The 24172-nt window shown below is 36.9% G+C and overlaps 1 protein-coding gene across 2 annotated transcripts in view; it reads left to right on the top strand.

Moving 5' to 3' along the window:
- The window catches only part of LOC107842425 (protein ESMERALDA 1), a 62058-nt gene that overhangs the window by 17468 nt on the left and 20418 nt on the right, over positions 1–24172 (top strand). Inside the window, exon 5 of one of the 2 annotated variants that reach the window (XM_016686263.2) lies at positions 4463–4660. The exons of the other annotated variant lie outside the window; for it this stretch is intronic. Within the exon in view, the coding sequence (XP_016541749.1) occupies positions 4463–4660 (198 nt within the window). The remainder of the gene's footprint in view (positions 1–4462; positions 4661–24172) is intronic. 2 annotated transcript variants of the gene reach the window in all.

Raw genomic sequence — 24172 nt, 5'->3', positions numbered from 1 at the left:
TGGCAACTCTAATTGAATATATCATTTGAGAACAGGAAAAGGAACTTTCTATGGGAAGGAAACTAGAAGTCCTGCAAATTTCATCTAGTCATGTTTCCAAAAGTCACACTCCCTAAGCACCTGGGTGGTTTAGGCATCAAGAACTTGGCCATCCAAACTAGATGTCTGCTTATGGAGGTTCAATAGGGACGATCAAGCACTATGGAAAAAGGTGGTTTTTGCAGAGCATGGAATTCAGTCACACTGATGCACAAAGGTCTCCAGAACACCATTAGGAGTTGACCCTTGGAAGAACATTGCTAAATTCTGGGAAGAATTTGACCAGCATTGTAAATACCGAGCTGGTTGTGGCTTGCATGTTGAGTTTTGGAAAGACAGATGGATAGGTGACACCACTTTTCAGTATGAATGTCCAACTCTCTACTCAATATCAAGCAACCTAAATTTTCCAATCAACAACACTTGGGCTCCATCTTTAGAAGACACTTCCAAGCTAAGTTGCTCGTACTCGGGTGTGTGTGTCCGATATGGGTACGGATTTAGAGATTGGATCCTCATGATCTCATTAGGGGAGCTGGAGCACTCAGAGGAGTGTCGGAATTTTAGTTATTGTAGATGTTTCAAGGTAGAGGAGGTTAGAGAGGCTGTTCGCAGGATGCGAAGGGGTAGGGCGACGGGGCCTGATGAGATACCGGTGGATTTTTGGAAGTTTTCTGGCGAGGCTGGTTCAAGGTGGTTGACTGGATTGTTTAGCGAAATTTTCAAGACGGCGAAAATGCCCGAGGCTTGGAGATGGAGTACTATGATCCCTTTTTATAAAAACAAGGGTGACATTCAGAGTTGCAATAACTATAGGGGTATTAAGTTATTGAGTCACTCTATGAAGATTTGGGAGAGAGTGGTCGAGGTGAGGCTGAGACGGATAGTGTCTATTTCTGAGAACCAGTTTGGATTTATGCCTGGCCGTTCGACGACGGAGGCAATTCACCTGGTACGGAGGCTGGTGGAACAGCATAGGGAAAGGAAGAAGGACCTGCACATGAAGTTTATCGACTTGGAGAAGGCATACGACAAAGTCCCCAGGGAGGTGCTTTGGAGATGCTTGGAGGTGAGTGGAGTCCCGGTGGCATATATCAGAGCAATTAAGGACATGTATGATGGAGCTAAAACTCAGGTTAGGATAGCGGGAGGAGACTCAGAGCATTTCACTGTCATGATAGGATTGCATCAAAAATCTACTCTTAGTCCCTTTTTGTTTGCTTTGGTGATGGATGTGTTGACGCGGCGTATTCAAGGAGAGGTGCCTTGGTGTATGCTTTTTGCAGATGATGTAGTTTTGATTGATGAGATGCGGGGGGATGTGAATGATAAGTTAGAGGTGTGGAGACAAACTCTCGAGTCTAAAGGGTTCAGGTTGAATAGGAGCAAGACAGAGTACTTGGAATGCAAGTTTAATGACGTGAGGCTGGAGAATGAGGTGGTAGTGAAGTTGGAATCACAGGTGGTATGTAAGAGGGATAGTTTCAAGTATCTCGGGTCTGTGATTCAGGGTAATGGTGAGATTGACGAGGATGTCTCGCACCGTATTGGGACGGGATGGATGAAGTGGAAGCTCGCTTCGGGGGTGTTGTGTGATAAGAAGGTGCCGCCCAAGCTTAAAGGCAAATTCTACAGGGTGGCAGTCCGTCCGGCCACGTTGTATGGAGCGGAGTGTTGGCCAATTAAGAACTCCCACATTCAAAAAATGTAGGTGGCGGAAATGCGAATGTTGCGTTGGATGTGTGGGCTGACTAGGGGGGATAGAGTTCGAAATGAGGCTATCAGGGAGAAGGTTGGTGTGACTCCAGTGGAGAATAAGATGCGGGAAGTCCGATTGAGATGGTTCGGACACGTGATGAGGAGGGGCATGGATGCCCCGGTTCGTAGGTGTGAGAGGCTAGCTTTGGATGGTTTTATGTGGGGTAGGGGTAGGGGTAGGCCGAAGAAGTACTGGGGAGAGGTGATTAGGCGGGACATGGAGCAGTTGCAACTCACTGATGATATGATTAGGCCGAAGAAGATCTGGAGGACGCGAATTAGGGCACAAGGCTAGGGTCAATTTGGGTCGCTAGTGTAGGGAATTACTTGGTGGGGGTATTATTCTTGTTATGATACCTTGTTTCATCCTTTATTACGAATCTGTTTACTTTTCTCTGTTTTCTATTACTTGTGGGTGTCGTATTTATGTTATGCCATCTTGTTCTATGCTTTACTATGTTTTTGTGTAGTATTCCGTGTCTCGAGCCGGGGGTCTATCGGAAACAGCCTTTCTACTTCTTTAGAGGTAGAGGTATGGACTGCGTATATCTTACCTTCCCCAGACCTCACTATGTGGGAATACACTGGGTTTTTTGTTGTTGTTGTAGGGATACGGATCTAGGTATGGATGCGTGTGCGGGGATTCGGCTGAAAATTATTCAAATACCTAAAAATAGAGTTAATAAAGCCTAAATTATGAGATATTACATGGAAATCCTGAGGAGAAATATTGATCAAGAGGAGAATCCAATAAGGAGATAAAAGGAAAGGAATGCCATTGAAATTTCTATAAAGAAGATATTCCAATTTCTTCAATTTCACCTTAGCTTTTTTCTTTCTTTTTTTTTTTCTTTTAAAAAATTACAGAAATCATTGAATCTGTCAAGAGTTTCTCCATCGATTTTGGTCAAAGTACCCAAAACCGGTTGACCAAATTGTGTATGGATTCCACACCCACACCCATGTGTCGACACGGATGCTGCATCAGAAGTGAAGAGTCCAAGCAACTTAGCTTCCAAGACTGGGAACTGGAAGACTTATTTAATATGCTTGCTATATTGGAGAGTTGCACATTAATAAATGAGCAAGATGCGGACAAAATCAGATGGGCATTATACAGTGAGGACAGGGTGTAGAACTTTGTGCTCTCAAAATGAAATGGTGGACACTTGGCAATGAAACGTATCTGGAAAATTAAAGCACCCTCATGTCTTATGATTCAGTTGGATAGCATTGCATGAAGCCTATTTGACTCTAGACAATCTTAGTAGATGCTTAATGTGTCAACAAAGTTTGAGACCAACCGACATCTCCTCCTACATTGCTGAGTGACTGCTGATATTTAGAGCATGTTCATTACAATTTTCTTTAGTTGGGTCATATCTCACAGTACCAAGGATGCCTGCATTAGTTGGATTTCATGGGAAGTTGATAAATCCATCCAACAAATCTATAAAATAACCTGCTTGTATTTTTTGGTGTGTTTGCAATGAAAGGAATAGAAGATGTTTTCTGTATATTAACTCCAAACCACTTCTTTAAGGCTAGAGATCTTTTAGATTTGTGTAGCTGTGTCACTCTATTCCTTTTAAATTCTCATTTGAAGTTCTGGGACTTTATAGGCTCTGTATCCTTAGCATAAGTCTCTTTGTAACAGAGCTAACAATCTCTCTTTTGTAACTATTTTGCTATATGCATCTTCTTGATACCATTTATAATACTTCATCAAAAAATAAAATAAAGTACAATATGACCACTTTACCCTTTTTAATATTATACTCTTCTAATTAATTAATATTATCAAAGCATCTTAGTTAAAGAATTCATTTATAATACAAAATTAACTCTCTTAGTTTATTACGGCTGGGCAAGTCGTTAATAGTGGTTGACTGGCAGCAGCCAATGATGATCTGAAGATAACTTTCCAAGCAACCTCGCAGAAGAACTGGCTGAGGAAAATGTGTTTGTCCCAGAACGTTACATAAGACTATTCCGGATAAGGATCTGAGGTCTTTTGGCCCATATCAACCAGGTGATACAAAGCCAATTGCTAAACTATTAACGATATTTAGGTTTCTCAGATGATTAGTGGAACTGATTGTTCCATGTAGGTATCATGACCTGAAGTTCAGTTGTATGTGATTTGTATAGCCTAATCTTTAATCTTCTGTTTTTTCTTTCAATTTAGAAAAAACCATTGCCTTTTATTGATCCTATTGTTTTTGATACTTCTTACAATGTGCTTTCTAAAGAACAAAAATTGAGGGATGATAAAATCATTCTGGTTATTGCCGGAAAATGAAGCCACTCGTGAATAAGTTGGTATGTGTAGATGAGGATTTCTTAATGAATTTATAACTGAGATATTTTAATAATACTAACTAATTAGGAGAATATAATATTAAAAAGGTAAAGTGGTCATATAACATTTTTTTAAATCAATAATCATAAATAGGTTAATAGAATTGTTACAAAAACTTAAAAGTAAGGGACGTACGCTTAATATCGTAAACCACAATAGATGTCAGTGTTACGAAATGAAACCTGAAGGGAGTCTTTGAAATTATTCCTAGAATCTATTAACCTTTTTGGGGGGGTGGGAGGAAAATATACGCTTGTTACTTTTTCATTACTGATATTAAAATGTTTCATTTTGTATGTACAGCAAATTCAGCGATATTTATGATGAAGAATTTTTTGTTAAAACCCTAAAAAATGATGTAAGGGTGGTGGACAAGGTTCCTGATCTTATTATGGAACGGTTTGATAACAATATGACCAAGGTGTACAACTTCAGGATCAAGGCATGGTCCTCCATCTACTACTATGGGGACACAGTTCATCCTAAGCTGCTTGAAGAAAAGTGAGCTTCTATATATTTTTTTCTTTCTTTGTCTCTTCTATTCCCTCCTGGTTTGAGCAGCTTTCATTAAGTAGCAATACTAACAGAGAACTATCACTATAAGAGATCACTTCTCTGTGATAATATCTGTCAGTGCTAAACATAAGCAAACTCATTATAATTCCTAGTTTGGAAATGTCTCCTAATTAGGTTACCAAACTAGTTAGACTAATGATATGAACTGTGAGCCTCATTTTTTTTTGCTGTCCTTTTTCCCCATTGACTTCCACTTCCACATTAACTCCATATAAATAGATTATGCCCAAATGTTATTGCTGTGAGAGCCTTTGACACTTCTTTATGTTTGAGTCTGTCTCATCTTCTTGTAATGACAAAAAGAATGGGTGTGTTTCATGATGCAAAATTGAGGCCATGGCCTGCGCCTGAATGTGTTAAAATTATGCATGCATTATGCAAGTCACTTACGATTATTAGGAAATCATTTCGGGAGATTATTTCTTTTTTTTTTTTTTGTGATAAAGGTTATATCTTGTATTCATATCAAAAGCAGCACCAGGAGAGTGCTGAAGGGGTAACTACAAGCTCATAGAAAGAGCCAAGTCCATATCGGAGCCACCACGCACCACTTAGCAGTATAGGCTCAGGTGACACATCGGACACGTGATGCCTTTTCCAGCCACTCTTTAAAGCAGATCTCTTCTCCCTGAGGGTTCGGCCAATCATACCAATACCGCCAGTGTAACTTTTTGCAATTTCAGATCACCAGAACACTACTTTGGCGACTACAATAGTCTTTCTGGCATATTTCCCTCTTTCGGCACTTTCCGGATTTCAGATTTTGTCCTTGGGATCACCCATCTTTTTGGAGTCCAACCAGATATTCTATGCGAACTCGGGCGACAATCTAGCTTTTCCGGCAACCTCTAACTTGCACTTTGGGGTTCAGCTGAAGCGTATGATTCACCAGATTCAGCTTTAAAATTTCCCTCTCTTCTGTCCATTAAAATCAGCAGTTCCTGGGTTACTTGCTCTTGATTACTTATGTTGATTTTCTGTCACATCTTTGAGAAAATTTGATCCAATACTTTGAATGGTCGGATGGTTTCTGTACCTGAATATATTGACTTCCTTCATAACAAGGTACGTAAGTAGACATCCTCTAAGAGCGCTTCTGTTGTTCAGACCAGTAACAGTGTCACATGTGTTTTTCAATCTTCTTCGATTCAGCTTTAAAATTTCCCTCTCTCTTCTGTCCATTAAAATCAGCAGTTCCTGGGTTACTTGCTCTTGATTACTTATGTTGATTTTCTGTCACACCTATGAGAAAATTTGATCCAATACTTTGAATGGTCGGATGGTTTCTGTACCTGAATATATTGACTTTCTTCGTAACAAGGTATGTAAGTAGACATCCTCTAAGAGTGCTTCTGTTGTTCAGACCAGTAACAGTGGCACATGTGTTTTTCAATCTTCTTCGATAAGTCTTTGGGTCATCAGGTATGGTGCATCCTGATCACATCTCTGGTAGTAATCTCTTTTCTTTACTATTTATCCACAAACCATGGCTACCGAAATACGTTAATCTAGTCCACTTCCTTTCTTAACTTTGAATCCAGTTCTTCATGTTCTTGGTTGTAATTTTAATCTCATACCTATTAGCTCATCCCAAACACTCAGCTGTTAGTGACATTCTTCAATAGCTCGTCATACAGGAATGCAGTACAGGGTGGTTGATTGGTACCTGATGTGAATTACATGAACTTTATTAACTTATCTGTCCTAAATTGCCCACAATTTGTCCTATTGCTGATTCCTCTGATATATTGCATAGGCGATTGAGACATCCTAGTATCTCAAAGCTTCAGAAATTATACCTGGTTTCTCTTACTTGTCCAATTTTGAGTGTATCATGTTAACTTGATAAGCATATTCATTGCCCTTTTCCTCCGCATCCTGATTATCGGGCAAATTCTCCTTTCACTTTTGTTCATTTAAATGTTTAGGGTCCTAGTCAGATTAGTTCTACCATGACATTCCGCTAGTTTGTCAGTTCTCTTGATTATTATTCGAAGCACTTGGATATTCTTAATAGAAAATCAACCTGAGTTGTTTTCCATTTTTCAGATTTTCCATGTTGAAAACCAAAATCAATTTGGGACTTCTGTCTATGCATTTCCTAGTGATGTGCTCCATAATATTTATCTTCTTAATTTCAGTAGTTTCTGAATTGTCATGGGATTATTCATCAAATATCTTGTCCACACTCTTTCAACAAGATGGGATAGCTGGAAGGAAGAATAAGCATCTCCTTGAGATTGCTCGCACCCTACTCATACATTCTCATGTTCCATTGCGTGTTTGGAGGGATGCAGTTCTCACATCCTCTTATCTTATAATTCATTTGCCTTCCTCAGCTATCCAGGATCTATGTTTCTCAGACTCCCCACATGCACCCTTCGGCATTTTTGAAGAGTCCGAGCAACATAGTCCAGGCTCAAGTGCCACATTCTATTCAGTTCCTTCACTTACCTTTGTTCTCTTTTCCACCTCGTATATTTGGAAGCACGTACTTTGTCCATAACCTTACTCTAGGAAAAGGCAAGTTAGCTCCTCATGCTATCAAGTATGTATTTCTAGGTTACCCGAGGGTACATAATAAATACCAATGCTACTCAACTGATCTCCAGCAGTAGCGGTACCTTATTTCTGTTGATGTTACCTTTTTTGAAAATCAACCATAACACAACACTCTGACAGTCCACTACAACATATATATAATGCCCGTAAAACATACTATATCAATATGTAGAGTCCTCTAATATATTATGCCCCATGCGTGTGCCCTTAGTATATATATATCACAGCAATAAAGGAATGATACTGCTGCTCCAGCGCCATGGCCCAAGGCCACGCCGCAACACAATTCACTTATTAAATGTTTTTTTTTTGTATTTTTCACAAAATAATACATTTGTGGCTGGTCAAGGAACACCACTTTTGCCAAGCTCCCGGTTGTCCCAACACATGGACAAGGCAGGCAAGACACAATTTCAAAGCAGGTTTTGACAAGCAAGCATCAAAGCTTAACGTCTCACCTCAAATTCACACCTCAAGCACCCTTCCCTATAAAGCAGAACAACACTCAATCTCCAGATCACCACCTCAAATTACACAAAAATGGATTAGAATGGCCAAAAATCTTTTGGTGAACATTCTCTTAATTTTTAGAGCAAGTCAAAACTCGCCGTCAGAGGTTGACCCAAAAAAAGCCAACTTGGGTTAGCAGGTCGGAATTTCTGAACCATCACCACCAACGGATTCTGTTGGCTTTTTCAAAAGATAAGGCAGCAAAAAAGGGTTAAAGTGTTAAGTAACTCTTAATGGATTGAAATGACTTTCAATAATTTTCTTAAGAATAGGAGGGCTTTAAATAGCCGAACTTATAATTAAAAACTGCATAATTCAAAATTCAAACAAACTTAAATATCTCAACAAACTAATCTATCTAATAGGAATTTAAAATTCATATTCTCCTAAAACCAACAACGTATTATACTAAAAGTTACTGCGATAACGAAATCAAATTTTAACACTCCATACATATGATGTTGTACCCACGACATTTAGTAGGTGCTTATTTATGATGTCACTTTTTTTCAATAAAACTAATTTAATTTGCTCGGTTTCCCCTGTGCTCGGCTATTGGTTTCACCTTTACCTGAAAGGTTTCACTGATATGTTTAGAGGAGATAATTCTTGAGGCCAATACACACTTTCACATGCATTATTCCTTGGCTTTAGTTACTGCAATTTAAAAAACTGCTCCTTAATCTGTGCTCTGACAGTTGATTGTAATTTTTTCTTTTTTAACTTGCACATTTTTTGATTCTGATCTTTCTCTTTTTTCTTTTTCTTCTTTTCGTTTTGTGCTTAAAAAGCACCATCAATGATCTTGTCTTGTTTGAAAGTGTTTTCATCTGGACAATTGTAGGATTTGCAAAATGTTGTTGTAAGTGTTTTTCTTCCTTCACAATATCACATAAAGCATAGGTTTTGAAATATAATTTCATTTTCATTGGCCAAAATTGATAGTTTTCGCCAGGGAAAATTTTTGGGGCATTCAAGAGACTGCTTCTTGCCATTTTTCAAATAGGTTAAAGATTTGTTGAAATAGTCTGGTTGAAAATAGCTCTGATGAGTTAAAAATGGTATGGTAGTTCTTCAAAAGAACTCACTGATCTCATGAGATCAATGAAGCACTGATACCTCTTTGGTTTTTCTAAAAGATGGGGCAATAAAAAGGGATTAAATGACTCTCAATGAATTGAAATGACTTTTCAATAATTTTATTAAGCATTTTTTTTAAGCAAAATTATGGGGTTTATCAACTTAATTGAAAAAAGCCCATACAATACTTGGGCTAACACAAATCTATAAAACAAACGCACACTCACCAAACCACTTGTTTAATAATTTTCTTAAGCATATGAGGGCTTTAAATAGCCAAACTTACTATAAAACTTGCATAATTCAAAATTTAAACAAACTAAAATATCTAAACAAACTAATCTATCTAATGGGAATTTAAAATTCAAATTCTCCTAAAACTAGCAACTTATTATTAGGGCTGGGCATATTTTGGTTTAAACTGAAAAAATCGAAAACCAAAACGATATTTAATTTTGGTTTGTTTTTTTGGTTTTCCGAATTGATTTCGATTTCAAATTTTAGAAATTTGGTTAAACAATTTGGTTTTCGGACTTTCAAAAAAATAATTCGGATAAACCGAAAAATCGAAATTATATAAATAATATATTATAATTTATATATTTATTTTATTATATATGTAAATATACTAAAAATATAATATAATTTGATATAACATATAAATATATAAATTATAATCATTTAGTAATCCTAAATCCTAATATACGTTTTGCTTTTGACCCTAACATTAACGTGAAGGCTGCAGCGGTGTTTATCCATCCTCAGTTCGTCAGTTCATTTGAAATTTCAACATCGCCTACGACAGTCGCTGCGGAGTGCGGCCACTATCGTCACGCCAACGGTGATGACTCGGTGAGGTTATTTCATCCATGTTGAATTAATTATATTTGGGAATAAAAAATAGGTTTTAAAAAAGGATTATTTTTCTAGAAAAATCATCAATTTTAAATACTCACTACTTTAATCTTTAAATCGAAATAAAAATCCGAAATAACCGAATCGAATTTGTAAAACCGAACCAAACTGAAATAATTTTGGTTTGGTTATGGTTGTCATTTTCGTCAATCCGAAAACCGAAAAACTGAACCGATATTCAACAATCAAACCGAACAAAGCGAATGCCCACCCCTACTTATTATGCTACAAGTTACTGCGGTAACTAAATCAAATTTCAACATATCCTCCTTGGCGATATGATTCCAGAACACTAATCAAATCAAATTTTGATAATATTTTCCCTTTAAAATCAATGATTTAGGTTGAAGAGTCGTAGGGCTAAACTTTTCAATTCCTCATAATTTCTCCATGTTTCTACCTTAAAAGATATACTTATAATCACATTAAACGTAAATAATAGATTAGTTTGCCAATCATAATGGGAATGTGTAGAATCATTCCCTTGAAGTTCTAAGAGAATTCGATCAATCCAGTAGGTGGTAGCTAGTTCGCCATAAAATGATGAGAAATAGCTATTGTTTCATGAGAATCTGTTATTTATACCCTAGGTCCCTTCATCGCGATTGGGAACCTATGTAATTGTTATCCATTGCAATCACGGTCTTGAGTATCACGATCACGGAAGTCTACCTTGTTGACCTCTCTGCATTCACGATTTTCTTCTTGTGTTCGCAAACAGTCGAAGAACCTGGTCAAACCCTAGATCCTATCGTGATCTAGGTTTTTTTACTCCCGACTGTCGGCTGTGGTGAAGAATAAATTGGCCAGCACCCTTCACGATCATAAGCCTAGTTCCACGATAGTGGTGGGCCAATTGATAATCTGCAACTAGAAAAAAGGTTCCAAGTGTGTGGAAATTCACTTGAGCCCCTCATGTCACAACACAAACCATCCCAAGTCCCAAATGTTAATATTAACTTGACGTAAATTCTCGAAACAAGGGGTTGAGTTGTCACAAACAACCTTATCCTGTACCTGTAGAATCTCAAATTAAGAAATAACTTTCCTATGATAATAACAGAGATTGACATATAGCATACTTGTTATTGCTAGTTTGGAAGTGGTCTTCTATTTGGTTTGCCAAACTAGTAGTCCAGTGACACCAAAAATGTTGCCACACCCCTATTGGATCGTTGAAAAATACACTATTTTGGAGGATCCGACACACATTCGTCGACATTTTTGAAGAGTATGAGCAACATAGGATTTGATAATTGTTTAGGTTTGTCCACCCTCTTGGATGACAAAGAAATAGAGTGTATGTCTATGTCATGACCCAAAATTAGGTTCATGAGCAGTTCATAGGTAGGGTTAAATGTCCCGGAAGCCTTATCTTGTACCTGTAGGATCTCAAAAGCTACATCCATATATTATCAACTCATTCCACGCACCAATCGTTCATATTGACAAATATACCTGTCCTTACTTTAAAAAAAGGAAAACAAAATCATCACATATAACTAACTAAATACATAAAGCAACAATACACTTAAGCATTACAAAAAAGGGTAGCCCGGTGCATGAAAGCTTCCGCTATGCGTAGGGTCTAAGGAAGGACCCGATCAGAAGGATATATTGTACGCAGCCTTACCTTGCATTTCTGCCGGAGATAAAATATCGATGTAAGCTTGACAATCATGATAAAATATCTAAATTGCTTACGTAATGAATCCTATATAGTATACATATGATTGATTTGGGACCAACCATTTTCATATCATACCATGTAACTTAGATTTTAAATACCATGTATATAACCAAATATGTGATGATCCAAATTTTGGATATGCCATGGCCTTTATTTAGCGAGAATCTTTTTATAATTAGGAGAGGGAAGAGAAGAATGAATCCTCTTTTTAAGTCTTCCACACTGCTTTTCTCTTAATCGCTCTTTGGTATTCGGAAATGGAAAGCGAACTGCTGGTTGGGGCCGACAAGAGAGGTTCTTTCTTTCTTCATTCAAGTAAGAAAAAGATGGGACGCTCACGCATCGGAAGGAGGAGAATTATTAGAACTCTCGTCCGGCCCCCTCCTTACGGTTAAGTGGCTGAACGCCCCTTTCTTTACCCTCTGTAGCTGAACTTTCTTACTTATGCGATGAGGATCTTACTTAGTATTGACATCTAGTTGGCAGAAAGTACTGAAAGTCGGCTACCCGCCCTATCATCCTGTGTCTCAACCAATTTTTTCTTCTCCAAATCTCTCTTTTGGCAGAAAGTACTGAAAGTCGGCTACCCTCCTTCCCGCCTTTACCCAGCTAAAGGTAAAGCTACGGATTAGGTTATGTTGCATAGCACATGATGCAACATAATCCGAGAGATAGTCCGCTTGCACAAGGTTGGCTTAGCATAATAATTACACAGTTATGTTGCATAGCACATGATGTATAATGATTCATTTGTACGGATTAGGTTATGTTGCATAGCACGTGGTGCCGATATTGAATATTCCAAATTACACTCAATGGAATCGACGAAATGGCCCACTGAGGTCGTCCGGACAAAATGTTGACCAACGTGAACACTTGACCAAATTAGCTAAAAGTCATACTCCTACCAAGTTCCAGAAACGGGTTCGAAGCCTCGGGAACCGAACCAAAGGTCCCTCAAACCCAAAATCCACCTCCCGGAGCTAGCAAAATCGTCATAATTCCCATCCGAATCCAGTTTTCAAAACTATTGACTAATGTCAAACTCGTAGAAGTTAAAAACTCCAAAATGGAAAAACTCAACTAAAACCCTATAAAATCCTCGGGAACCAAACCACCCATCTCAAAAGATAACAAACAACATTATAGAAGCTATGGGAAAGGCTCTATCGCCAACTCTGAGCCTCAATGGACAATGTCTGCGGTCAGCATAACTCCTCTGTTTACTCTCAGTTGCTCGTAGCCTGTCCCGAATCACCCGAACTCGGTCCAATGACTCGCGAAGAAAATCTGTGCTACGAGGTTTAGCCTCAGAACTCTCAAACCAACCAACAGGAGATCGACATCGCCTACCATACAACACCTCAAATGGGCCCATCTGAATACTCGAATGAAGTTGTTATTATATGCAAACTCCGCCAAAGGTAGAAACTGGTCCTACTGACTCCCAAAAACTAACACATAAGTGTGGAGCATGACCTTCAAAACCTGGATAGTCTGCTTTGACAGCCATCAGTCTGGGTGAAATGTGGTGCTAAGGTCAACCTGGATACCCAACTCCTCCTGAAATGTCCTCTGGAATCTAGAAGGGAACTGAGATTCTCGGTCTGAAATAATGGACACAGGTACCCCATGTAAGCGGACCACCTTTTGAATTTAAACACGGACTTACCTCTCAGATAAAATGTGAACATTGGTGAGAAACTTCAAGAAAAGATAACCTAGGCACCGTGCGTCAATTTTGGTGACTGATTTGTGTTATCTTCTGTATTGTGCGTGTTGTGCGAAATCCAACACTACCACGAGGATCAAAAAGCTCAGGCAACCAAAACTTGACTAAAACCGTCGGAAAACTCCAAGTTAAGTGCTCCCACGCGCTAGCCGGAGGTGTATTTTTCGATGAGAACTGTATGATACGCTGGTAGCGTGAGAGATTTTTTTATCGTTTTTTAAGTTTGTTTCTTTTCTGTTAGGTCACCCAGATATTCCGACCGTAGTCCTCTAATTTTTTTCCAGATTTCGATCATCGGACCCCTAGTTTTGGTGACTTTATAGCTTTTCCTTCAGCAAGTTTTTTTTTCGGTGAGGTCGCTTCTTCATTCAGAGGTTGTCCATATAGTTATCTCTTGATTGTGATCAGTTTCCGACAATCAAATCTAATTCTCCGGCGGCTGACCACCTATTTTTCAGATTTTGGCAACATATTTTCAATTTTTTTTCTCAGTTTAGTCCTATGAGTAAATGTGAACCCTTAATGAGGAGATTAGAAAATCAAAAGTCACAGTCTATGAAGAATTGACGAGGGGGAGGTTGTTTTGGACACACGCGACATTTCTCGACCGAATCGTAGTTATTATAATAGGCTTGGACATACTCATGAAATATGTTATTCTTTGCATGATCGACCACCTAAAAATGCTTATGTTGCTCAGTCTAACACCACAGGTAATCAATGGGTCTCTATCTAAAAAAGGAATATAGTGAGTATCTTCATTATTGTATAAGTAAGCATCGTGCAAGTAAGCAGATATCTCTACCAGTAGATTCAACTGCACAATCTCCTACCTTTGGCTCATGGGTTGTGGACTTTGGCGCTTCTGATCATATTTCTGGTGGTAAATCACTTCTATCAAATACTATTTATTCAGTCTCTTCCAATTGCCTCTTTAGCCAATGGTAACCAAACTAAAGAAAAATGTGTTGGACTAGCTAACCCCTTATCCTCTGTCACTTTAATTTTTTTCTTTATGTCCCTAGTTGTCTTTTTAATCTTGCATCGGTCAGTCGTTTGACTCGTGTCCTAAATTGTGGCATACTATTTCTTGAGGACTCCTTTATCATGCATGACCGTAGTACGAGACAAACAATTGGTGTAGGATATGAATCACAAGGTCTCTATTACCTTATCTCTCCTAACTCCTCCATATCATGTCCAGTTACAGATTATCCGGACATAATTCACAAATGTTTGGACATCCTAGTTTGTTCAAATTACAAAAGATGATGCCTAGTTTGTTTAGTCTATCCACATTAGATTGAGTCGTGTCAACTTGGGAAACATAGTCGAACTATCTTTCAATGTAGTACTGAGAATCGTGAAGAGTCTGTTTTTTTTTTAGTTCACTTTGATATTTGGGGTCTTAGTAGAATCAGTTCAACCTCAGGTTCGTTATTTTGTTAGCTTTATTAATGATTATTCAAGATGTACTTGAATTTACTTAATGAAAGATCACTCTGAATTGTTTCCTATATTCAAGCGTTATTGTGCTGAAATACCAAATTAATTTGGTGTCTCTATTTGTACCTTTCGTAGTGATAACGCCTTAGAAAATTTGTCCTCCCAATTTCAACAATTTATGACTCATTAAGAAATTATTCATCAAACTTCTTGTCCATATACCCCTCAACAAAATGGAGTAGCAGAGAAGAAGAATAGGCACCTTGTCGAGTCTGCTCGCACTCTTCTCATTCAATCCCATGTTCTGTCGTGTTTTTGGGGCAATGCAGTTATCACATCTTTCTATTTAATTTATCGGATGCCCTCATTTTCCATTCAAAATCAAATTCTTTATTCAGTATTGTTTGCTCAGTCACCACTATACTCTCTTCCCCCTCGTGTCTTTGGGAGGACATGTTTAGTTCATAACTTCAACCCAGTAAAGATAGAGGGATAATTACAAAAAAAATACACATAACATTTATACATTGAAATTTCGTGGCCTAAAAAAGTACATTACATTTTTATAGCCACAATGTGGATTTGGCCATGGAATGAAAAGTAATTTTTTTGTATACATATGTATATTGTTGTATATCCAATACAATCTTTTTATTATATTGCATAATGTTATATATACCCATATGGATATATAATGTTTAAACAATGTACATTGTATAAGTGTGTATAAAATGAAGAGGAATAAGAAAATCATCGAATTAAAAAGATTGTATTGTATTTATAACAATATAGAGTACAATATACAAATGTATACAAAAAAATAGACTTCGTCTTCTTCCACGAATTCAAGCACCAAATTCATTCAAAAACACTTCAAAACAGCATCAAATCATCCAAATCATCAGATTTGGGCTCCTCAATACATAACCGATAATCATACCCACTTGAAACATAGCTTATTTGTGAAAATTTGATTTTCAGATTTTGAAGCTTGGAGCTTCAATAATGGGTGAACATCCAAAAAATTTGTGCTACAACTATGAAATTATAATGTAAATTTGTTATATGCTTGGTATATGAATTTTATAGACTTGTATTCCCTTATATGTTTCATTAGTTGTAGCAATAATGAACAACTCTGAAACACTTTATTAATTATGCATTAAATGAGCATTGAGCTATAGATTGTAAAATATTTTGGGCCTATACAATTTGGCCGTTATTGGTAGTGTAATGTACAATGGGCTATATTTTGTAATGTAACATTGTTGGATGCACTTTATGTAATTTTTTCAAAGATAAATTAATCCCTCGTACTCTTAAATGGGTCTTTCTTGGTTATTCTTGAGTACAAAAGGGATATCGATGCTACTCACTTGATCTTCATCGGTATCTTATGTTAGTTAATGTCATATTCTTTGAGTCTCAACCCTACTTTACATCTTCTGATCTTGATTATCCTAACATGTTTGAGGTCTTGCCTATATCGATTTTTGAGGATCCTACTATTGCTTCTACATATCCATTCATAGTGCCACCAGTATTACCTGCTCTGACTTTTGAGGAATCTACAATACCTTAGTGCCACTAGTCTTACCTGCACCGACTTTTGAGAAATCTACAATACCTTCTACAACTCTATTTACAGTGCCACCATTACTGACTTATCATTATCGTCCACGTACAACATCAGATGATTCCCGTCCTGCACGTGACTCTGCACCTACCACATACGTGTCTTCTCCGATTGCACTTCGAAAAGGTATACGGTCCGCGCGTAATACTAACCCTCATTGTACCTTTTACGTTATCATCATTTATCAACGCCCCATTATGCCTTTATATCATCTTTGTCCTCTGTCTCCATCCCTAAGTCCACAACAGAAGCACTTTCTCATCTAGGAAGGCAACAAGTTATGATTGACGAGATGTCTGCTTTGCATATGAGTGATACTTGGTAGCTTGTTCCTCTCCCTTCAAGTAAATCAATTGTTGGTTGTCGTTAGGTTTATGCAGTGAAAGTTGGTCTAGAAGGCCAAATTAATCGACTTAAGGTTCGCTATGTTGCTAAGGGGTACATATTGCGGCCTAGCGTACACGCAAGTGTACGTGGTCTAGCAAGTAATATAGTGGCTCCTTGGGAGTCGGATATTGAATCCATAAGGATTATGCACGCAGCAATTTACTTAATTCAATATCCAGTGATATTTCAGACAAGTGCTATGATTTATCAAGAGGGTTTGTGAAATTATAGCTTTCTAATAGTGTCTAAAAAGAATAAAATATGACAATGGCGATTTTGAGCAAGGTTGTAAACAACATTGAAAGAAATTTCAGGGCTACGATATTTACCACAATTATGTATAACATTAATTCATCTCAATAAATGTTATTTCTCGAATTGCAGGTTTTGTGGTTAAGTGTACGATCCAGGAATGATCATCCTCTAAATCACCTATTTGAACTAGTCTCAAAACTACATCGTTGATCAGGGCATGTAAGTCTCTAGTTCAAATGCTTTATATTTTCATCTCGTTCATAACCAAATAAGGCAAACTAGGTATATTGCTATCCTAGTTGCAAATCAACCCTATTTTAGTAAGAGATGATCTTTTCCTCATGTTTTTCGTTTGATCCTTCTATTCCCATAGTCTGTTCATACAAGAATTATCCATTTATTCTAATGTTGGTCAGACACTAAAATAGTAAGCTTAAAAACACAAGCACAATTAAATGAGAAACAAACTTTATTTATTTGAATAAAATACTAAAACAATCATGTTCCAGCCGTAACCCCAGAACAAGGGTATTAGCTAATCATACCAAAATACGGAGTAGTTGAGTCACAAAATGATGAACCCTCATAAAAACTCTTGTGCTCTCTATTTTTCTGTCAGAAATTGTAAGTTCAAGAATGTAAGTCGTCCTTAGGGTATTTATAGAGGCGAACCCCTTTAAAGTGTAAGCCCATTAGAAGTTGGTTAAAATTTGATGAAATCCCGTCGACTCCTAGATTTCTGCGGTCATGGGCCTACTTCCAAGGAGCCTAGCTGTGCAGCTCAGAGATTCATTTAGCTGCAGCACTGCCCCCGTATTTTATATCGTGCTCGTGCATGCTTCTCCGATCATTTTGATTTCTTTGCAGCCTTGTTTTAGCTTCAAACAAGCGAATTACATTGTTTAGTTCATATATATCAATATTGCACAAGGTGCAAACATACGCATTTGTTCTTAAGACTAAGCTAAATATGGGTAAAATACGACACTTTGGTATATAAATACACCCAAGATCAGTACACTCTGATATTTGAGCGTGATTGTAGTGATACTCTCTCTCGTGGATAAAATTGCATCTCTGTTTCTATCCACAGTTGCTGTTGGACACTGGCCTTTTTTTGGGTTGGATATTAAAAATGTTTTTCTCTATGGTGACCTTGAAGAGGAAGTTTATATGGAGCAGCCACCTGGTTTTGTTGTTCGGGGGAGTTTAGTCTGGTGTGCTGTTTGCGGTCGTTCACTTTATTGTCTAAAACAATCTCCTCGAGCCTAGTTTGGAAAGTTTAGCACAATAATTCAGAAGTTTGGCATGATTCATAGTGAAATAAATTTCTCTGTGTTTTATCGGCATTCTGCTCTAAATTTATGTAATTATTTGGTGGTTTACGTTGATGATATCATTATTATCGGCAATGATCAAGATAGTATCATTAATTTGAAGCAACACTTTTTTTAGTATTTCTAGACCAAAGACCTCGACAGACTGAAGTATTTTTTAGGTATGAAGTTGCTCAGTCCAGATCAGGTATTGTTATTTCGCAACGCAACTATGCCTTTCTCGAGAAGACAAGAATGATTGGTTGTAAACTTACCGACACTCCCATGGATTCAAATACTAAACTCTTGTCAGGACAAGGGGAGCCACTCAATGATCTTGAAAGATATAGGCGTCTAGTTGGTAAGTTGAATTATTGCACAGTGACCAAACCTGACATTTCCTATCCTGTGAGTGTTTTCAGTCGGTTTATGGATTCTCCCTGTGATAGTCATTGAGATGCAGTTGTTCGCATTGTGCGATATATTAAGTCAGTTTCAGGTAAAGAACTACTCTTTGAGGATCTAGATTATGAGCAAATTGTTGGATATATAGACACTGATTTGGCAGGATCACCTTGTGATAGACGTTCTACGTCCGAATGTTGTATTTTAGTAGGAGGTAATTTGGTGTCCTGAAAGAGTAAGAAGCATAGCGTGGTTGCTCGATCTAGTGCATAAGCAGAATATCGAGCAGTGGCGGTAGACACTTGTGAGCTAGTTTGGGTTAAACAGTTGCTGAGTGTTAAAATTTGGAGAAATCAGTAAAATGAATCTTGTGTGTGATAACCAAACAACTCTTCGTATGGCATCAAATTCTGTATTTTATGAGAGGTCTAAGCACATTGAGTTTGATTGGCACTTTATGAGAGAGAAGATACTTTTAGAGATATTGCTATAAAATTTTTGAAATCAAGTGATCAACTGGCAAATACTTTCACTGAGTCCCTCATTTGTCCTCGTATTAACTACATTTGTAAGAAGCTCAGTACATATGACTTGTATGCACTAGCTTGAGGGGGAGAGTTAGAATATGAGTAGGAATAAGAATAGTTTTTAGAATCCTACTTGGAAAAAGATTGTGATGTTAGTGTCCAAGTTGGAAAAAGAGTTTAATGTAGTATCTATAAATAGAATCTCAATGTAATAATTTAGATACACAATTCATAATATTCTTCTCCATTATTTCTCATATTGATAATGATCTATTTCTTGCCATAACCCCTGTAAAAAGATAGAATATTCAGTGACCTGAGCTCCCTGTTTTGGTGCAGAAAGTTATTCAGTAACCTGAGCTCCCTGTTTTGCTGTAGAAAGTTATTCAGGGATCTCCGATCCCTGTTTTGCTGCAGAAAGTTTTGTTTTTATTTCATAGATCCAAGCAGCATCATGTACTTTAGAGTACGTCTCTTTCACTGCATACCAAATTTCCTTAGCGATGCTCAAGAACATAACACTATCACTTATTTCTGAAAGCATGGAGTTCCCTAACCAAGACATCGCCGTTGCATCCTGTTCATCCCATGCATCAAACATGAGGTCTTTTTCAGATGGTCCTTAACCAAGCAGATGTCGTAATTTCCCTTTACCCTTTAAAAAGGTACTAACTAGTTGAGCCCATTTTAGGTATTTTTTTTTATTCAACCGGTAAGAGGCTTGAATGTTTTGCGATGGTTGCAGAAACATTTTCGGTGGCTAGAATATTTTGATCAGTACCCTTTTTCAGACATGGTTTTTGAATGGTTTCCATCTTTGGGCAGATAAAGATAGAAAAAGGACTTTTCAAGACGGGATAAATAAAATAAAATTGGTCAGGAATAAGCCTAAAGCTATGATACCATGTGGAATAAGATAATTGGATAGTTTCATTCATATATTTCTGTGTAATATACATGGCTTTATATACATAGGAGATTGTGGAGTAGAATCACCTAGATCCCATGAAATCTGGGATTGTACAGAATAAAATATTTTACGTAAAGAGAGAATCATAGATCTGATATTCTAGCTTACAACAATTGCCTTAAGATCTTATAGGATCAAATCTTGATATGATGATGAATATCTTCTTTTTTTAAGATAAAGTTAATGTTCTTGATATGATTAATATCTTCCCTGAAAATCTTGTATTAGCCAACAATATGTATGATACCTTGCAGTATGGGATGATGTTGTGAGAATTAATGGAGAAAAAAATATTATTCAAATTTGTGTGTTTACATAATTACATCTAGACCTTATTTATAGACACTACATTATAATCCTTTTCCAAGTAGGATTTTATATACTATTCCTATTCCTACTCATATTCTAACACTCTCTCTCAAGCTAGTGCATACAAGTCATATGTACCTAGCTTGTTACAAATGTAATTAATACGAGGAACGATAAGGAATTTGGTGAAGATATCTGCAAGTTGATCACTCGACTTCACAAACTTTGTAACAATATCTCCTGAGAGTATATTTTCTCTGACAAAGCGACAGTTAATCTTTATGTGTTTAGTCCTCAATGAGAAACGCTGGATTTGATGCGATATGAAGGGCTACTTGATGATCACACACCAGTTCCATCTTAATGGTTTCTGCAAATTTTAGTTCTCTCAACAGTTGTTTGATCCAAATTAGCTCACAAGTTGCTACAACCATTGCTCGATATTCTTCTTTAGCACTAGATCGAGCAACCACACTTTGTTTCTTACTCTTTCAGGACACCAAATTACCTCCTACTAAAACCTATGTTGTTCGGACTCGACTGTTTTGCCGTCGAACCCGTCTCGACAAGAGACTGAGGCGGGGACGGATACTTCCGCCGTCTTCGATTCGGTCAACCGATTTCGGAGACGTTGACCGAAATAAAGAAGAAATTTAACTGGAAACATTGAATAATTAACCGGCAACTTACCTGAAAAAGTCCTGACCAACTACCACCTGAATAGAGACGGCATTGTCGATGTGCCGTTGCCGGAAATCATCGTTGACGTCGCTGGAAATCATCATAGACGTCGCCGGAAATCATTGGCGCAGACGTCGTACCACCTCAAGGTACTGGAAATCATCGTCGTACTTTATCATCGACGCAGTCGTGTTTACACAGTGACAGGTTATTTTTTTCCAAGTCAAAGTGTGTTTTGAAACTTTTGTCTTTTCTTTTTACTAATTTTAATTAATAATTAATTCCTTTACTATTAATAATTAATTAATAATAATCTGTTGCAGCACTATCTATCGGTGAGTGTATTTTACTTTGACAGTATTAAATTTAACTTCTTAATTATATTTATTTTTAATTTCTAGTAAATAAACGTGAGTTATAATTTTGTAAAAAGTTTTTAGTACAAATACTATTCCTAATTGAAAAGTAAAATCAGAAGACCAAAATAACTAAAAATAGCAAATTAACTAAAATAAATAAATCCTAATCCCTATGTGTTTGGGAAAGGTCTAAAATTGTCTTCATCCATAACATTATAAATAGAACGTCTGTCAAAAGAAATTTTAACTTAAAAATTTGATTATTCTTTATCAAATAATATGACATCATCTGCATCGGGTAGTCAAAAGGGAAAAGGTCCTATGAGACCAACAAAAAGTATAGGAGTAGATTTTGATGACAAACCACTATGAAATCATGTAAAAGTAATTTCAACTGCTCCCAATGGTGGTGGAAATAGAACATGGTCATGTAACTATTGTAATAAACAAGTTACTGGATCATATAATAAAGTTACAGCACATCTGTTAAGATTATCGGGTCAAGGAGTTTAAATATGTATCGAAGTTCAAGGTGATACATTGAGAATGCTGAAGATGGAGCACGAACAAGCTGAAAAGAAAAAATCTTCCGTTCAAGTTAATGCAAGAAAAGAAGTTGATTGTGTAGATCTTCCGGAGGGCACTGATTTACTTCAGCATAAAAAAAGAAAAAGTTTACAAAGTAGAGCTATCGGAAAATCTTTTGGCATCCATGAGAGGAATACGACCGACAAATTAACGGCTAGAATGTTCTACGCATCAGGTTTATCTTTCAATTTTGCCAATTCTGCATACTTTAAAAAATATTCGAAGTTTTTGGCTGAAAATTCCATCCCCGGTTATATTCCCCCATCATATAATAGGTTGAGAACAACTCTTTTAGATCAAGAAAAGACTCACATTAATAGAAAGTTGCAACCAATTAAAGATACATGGAAAAAGAAAGGGTTGTCGATTTGTTCGGACAGATGGTCTGACACTAAAAGACAACCTTTGATCAATATATTGGCATCATCTAATGGGGGTCCAATGTTTTTAAATTCAATAAATTCTAGTGGGTGCACGAAGGGTGGAGAATATATTGCTAATTTGTTTATTGAAGCAATAGAGAGAGTAGGTCCAAATAATGTTGTTCAAGTCATTACAGATAATGCAAGTAATATGAAACTTGCCGGTACTATGGTGGAGGAAAAATACCCTCATATATTTTGGACTCCTTGTGTTCATTGTTTGAATCTAGCTTTGAAAAGTATGTGCCAACAGTCTGATAAATCATCTCACTTTGCTAATTGCCAATGGATCTCAGAGTTACTTAGTGAAGTGAGTAATTTGAAAAACTTTGTTATGAATCATGACATGGAACATGTGATTTTTCAAAAACATTCAGATTTGTGTTTATTGAAAGTTGGTGAAACAAGATTTGCTTCATATGTTACTATGATGACTCGTATTCGCAAAGTGAAATCTTCTTTAGAGAAGATGGTCATGGATGATGAATGGAAGAATTATAAGGGGATAAGGGAATTAAAGCCAAAACTCGTGAAATAAAGTCCTTTATAATGAATGATGAGAAGTGGGATAATATTGACTACTTTTTGAAGTTTACGGAACCTATTGTAGATATGCTTAGAGATGCCGATCTAGATGGTCCAAAATTACATCTCATTTATGATATGTGGGACTCAATGATTGAGAAGGTTAAAAAAATAATCTTTGAGCATAAGGGGCAAGATTTCATTTCTGGCCAATCAAATTTCTTTGATTTCATTCATGGTGTTCTAGTGGCTAGGTGGAACAAAAGCAACACCCCTTTACATTGTATGACACATTCTTTGGTTCCCAAATACTATCATCAATCATGGCTTCAAGGAGAGAATGGAATTCAACGGGTAGCTCCTAATGAAGATTTAGAAATTGCATCGAATAGAATAAAGTGCTTTCAAAGGTACTTTGATTCTAATCAAATGAAACAAGTTTCATTGGAATATGGAAAATTTTGTAGCATGAGTGGTTATTTTGGTGAGCCTCATGTGATTGATGCTATGGAGTATGAAGATCCTCTTTCTTGGTGGGGAAATCATGGTGTCTCAACGCCACTTTTGCAACAGTTAGCTTACAAGTTGCTTACTCAACCGGCTTCTTCCTCTTGTTGTGAAAGAAATTGGAGCACATATTCTATGATTCACAACATCAAGAGAAATAAGTTAGCAGCTTCAAGAGCCGAAGATCTAGTGTTTGTACATTATAATCTACGGTTGCTATCTCGTAAGGAAGAGAAATAATAAAGAAGGTATGTCTACATTTTCTTTATTAGTTTCTCAATTATAAAAACTTTTTAATGTATACATTCTTTTTAACTTATTTAGGTGGAGATCAGTTTGAAGTTGAGGATACATTTAATAATTTAACCGAGCTATCAATAGATGAGCCTCAATTAGAAGGAGTGGTTTTTGACGAAGAATTTGAAGATTTGGAAAAAGTTGAAGAAGATGCGGAAGACTAGTTAACTTAAGTAACTTGATAGTGGACATTTCTTTTTGTTCTGTTAGTTTTGAATTGATGTTTTTAAGTTTGGATTTTTCTTTGTGTTTGTTTAAAAAAGTATTTTTAGAATATCTTTATAACTCTATATTTATAATATTTAATTTTTTTTAGAC

This window comes from Capsicum annuum, chromosome 9 (genome assembly GCF_002878395.1).
Source record: "Capsicum annuum cultivar UCD-10X-F1 chromosome 9, UCD10Xv1.1, whole genome shotgun sequence".
Taxonomy (NCBI): Eukaryota; Viridiplantae; Streptophyta; class Magnoliopsida; order Solanales; family Solanaceae; genus Capsicum; species Capsicum annuum.
This window is presented reverse-complemented; position numbering and strand designations above follow the sequence as displayed.